Source organism: Nicotiana attenuata, unplaced genomic scaffold (genome assembly GCF_001879085.1).
Source record: "Nicotiana attenuata strain UT unplaced genomic scaffold, NIATTr2, whole genome shotgun sequence".
Taxonomy (NCBI): Eukaryota; Viridiplantae; Streptophyta; class Magnoliopsida; order Solanales; family Solanaceae; genus Nicotiana; species Nicotiana attenuata.
Window position 1 is genome coordinate 577,990 of NW_017670315.1, and position 3,197 is coordinate 581,186.

At 38.3% G+C, this 3,197-nt stretch overlaps 1 protein-coding gene across 1 annotated transcript; it reads right to left on the bottom strand.

The window, feature by feature from the left end:
* Positions 1-1,108: 1,108 nt before the first annotated feature.
* On the bottom strand, positions 1,109-1,597 carry LOC109237706 (BURP domain-containing protein 5-like). The gene has a single exon (XM_019404048.1). The coding sequence runs from the start codon at positions 1,595-1,597 to the stop codon at positions 1,109-1,111; it is 489 nt and encodes a 162-aa protein (XP_019259593.1).
* Between the last annotated feature and the right edge of the window lie 1,600 nt (positions 1,598-3,197).

A 3,197-nucleotide genomic window follows, 5' to 3' on the forward strand; every position in this document is an offset into this window, starting at 1 on the left:
AATGAACATTGTAGCATATTTATCTCTTTCTTCGTTTCATCCTCTTTATATAGTTGAGTTCTCATGCTTAATCCTATTTCTAGCCGTTAGGAGATCTAGGCGTAATTTGAATCTTCTTTTGAGTTCTCATGCTTAATCCTATTTCTATCCTTTAGTCTGCCAGTTGTTGATTCACTTGACTTTAATTTGAATTTCCTATGGTGTGCCTTATGAGAATATGGTTGAATTTTCAATAGTGATTCTACACATGAATAACTCAGTTTTGAAGTCTTGCTTGGATAAGTTAGCAGTCAGTTCTCAAAGGTTGGAGCCTAGGATACACGATATGGAAATTAAAATACAAGATGGCATTAAACATATACGTATATATATAATTAATGCTAATTGTTAACTACAGCGAATTGGACCAAAGCCTAGCTATCCTTGTTAATCTTAGAACTAATTAACTAAACGATCAAAGTCAAATATGTATCATTAAAAATAATATCCCACGCAACAACAGCTTATATTGCTTTAATTACTAGCTTATAATATGACTCCTAGCACATGCACATCTTGTGTAATTACATTACTAGCTATCTCCAGGCAGTAACAAATCTTGAGATTTACATTTGAGTTATATAAGATGAAAGGACCATTAGACGAACATGGAAACACTGTCATCTAACGAAAAATTTATGAAGCAACATGCTTAGGGTTTCATGAGGAAGAGGACCCTTTATCTTCCACCACTAAGATAGCTTGAACAAAGTAGTTAGAAAAACAGTAACTTTCAGTAACACACACATACATATAATAAGGAATCTATATTAATGAGGATTTAAAGATTAATGAGGAATCGATCAAATGGTTTAAATTTTACGATTGATCAAGTTATAAATATATGAGGTGGTTAAGCAACTAAGTTAATAATTTATTATATTTTTTTCTTCGTATTTTCCGCGCATTGCGCGGGTACTATACTAGTACATATAAAAATACCAAATATTTCCATTAACACACGCACACATACATCATACTTAACAAAACGTGATTAACAAAGTAACCTGCATGATCACGACATACATTATTACGTAAAGTTTTGTGACTATTTCATAAAATGACTGAATCAGTTTTCAGCCACTTGAGTTGCGTCTTGAGCAGGAACGACGGCAACCTGATCGTCCAAAATGAAATGGCAAAACGGCTTACCGCCGGGCTTAATGTTGAGCAATTGAAAAGGCAATGCCTTAGGGTTCATGGCTGCAGTATTCTCATGGCAGATTGATACTGCATTAACTTTTGTACCATCAGCACCCACCATTGACACCTTAAAGGTCCTGCTGTTTCCAAAATCATGGCAGACATGTACCGCATATGGGTAAGCCGCTTTGTGACATACAATTCCTTTGCCATTTGTTTTCTCTTTCACTTCTTCGATGATATATGTTTGCGCCTCTGGAGTTTCCTTTTCTACCTCGGTTGACATTGCTAAAATGTTGTTTGTTCCCAGGTGAGATGAGATGAAATCAACCATTGATTCCAAAGAAGTGGCACAATATCTTGTCTCTCGGGTACCCGCTGGTTCCTCACATAATTTGACTATTTTCTCGATCATTTTAGCACCTTCTGAGTCCTTATCTACGGAAAATTAATTAAGAATTTCTCCAATTTTCTCCGATGAGAAGGGGATAGAATCTGCAACTTTGCGAGGCAAAATAGGAGCTGGGTTGTAGTTTTTGAGGGACAAAAAGATTCATCTTTTTCCCTTGATGCAAGTCTGTTTCAAAGAAGTAAGGGGTGACTAGGTCATTTTCATTAACATCTTTCTTAGTAGCACCTTGATACATCAACCCCCATGGCTGGCGTAACTTGTGAAGCTCACCCTCGGTGGCTGGTTGATACATCAACCCCCATAGTTGACATAACTTGTGAAGCTCATCCTTGGTGGCTGGTTAATACATCAAACCCCACGGCTGGCGTAATTTGTGAAGCTCACCCTCGGTGGCTGGTTGATACATCAACCCCCAAGGCTGGCGCAATTTTTGAAGCTCACCCTCGGTGGCTGGTTGATACATCAACCCCCATGGCCGGCGTAACTTGTGAAGCTCACCCTCGGTGGCTGGTTGATACATCAACCCCCAAGGCTGGCGTAATTTTTGAAGCTCGCCCTTGGTGGCTGGTTGATACATCAAACCCCATGGTTGGCGTAATTTGCGAAGCTCGCCCTCAGTGGCTAGTTGATACATCAAACCCCACGGTTGGCGTAATTTGTGAAGCTCATCCTCAGTGGCCGGTTGATACATCAAACCCCATGGCTGGCGTAATTTGTGAAGCTCACCCTTGGTGGCAGGTTGATACATCAAACCCCACGGCTGGCGTAATTTGTGAATCTCACCCTCAGTGGCTGGTTGATACATCAACCCCCATGGCTGGCGTAGTTTGTGAAGCTCACCCTCGGTGGCTATCAAACCCCATGGCTGGCGTAATTTGTGAAGCTCACCCTCAGTGGTTGGTTGATACATCAACCCCCACGGCTGGCGTAGTTTGTGAAGCTCACCCTCGGTGGCTGATTGATACATCAACCCCCATGGCTGGCGTAATTTGTGAAACTCACCCTCGACTATGTGCATGAATAATGAAAGACATTCATACGTAAATTGGTAAATGCACCAGCTATGTGATATAAAGTAGTAGTAATAATAATAACAACAACAACAACAACAACAACAACAATAACAATAATAATAATAATAATAATAATAATAATAATAATAAAAAAATAACAACAACAACAACAAAAACAATTATAATAATAATAATAATAATAATAATAATAATAATAATAGTTTCCATTGTCCTCGACATAAAAAGAAAATATATAATAGTAATTAGTATATAGCTATCATAGTAATGATTATGACAATAATGACAATGTCAATGATGATAAAATTGGTCTTGAAAAGCATTAGTCTTGCTTCTGAAAGTGCAACATGCTGTTAAACATGAAAATACTGAGGAATAGACCCGTCCTTTAGTTCTCGTCAAAGGATTAGTCATTAAGACTTTAATCATGTGTTTGATAGTTCAATAAATTAATTGAGCTGAAGGCTAATTACCTGCAGAATAGTGTGTTAGGGCATCCTTAATGGGTTTGGGCATGGGAGTGTTGGGCAGTTTGACTTTCCAATAGACCTCAGGAGATAAATTAGCTGCAT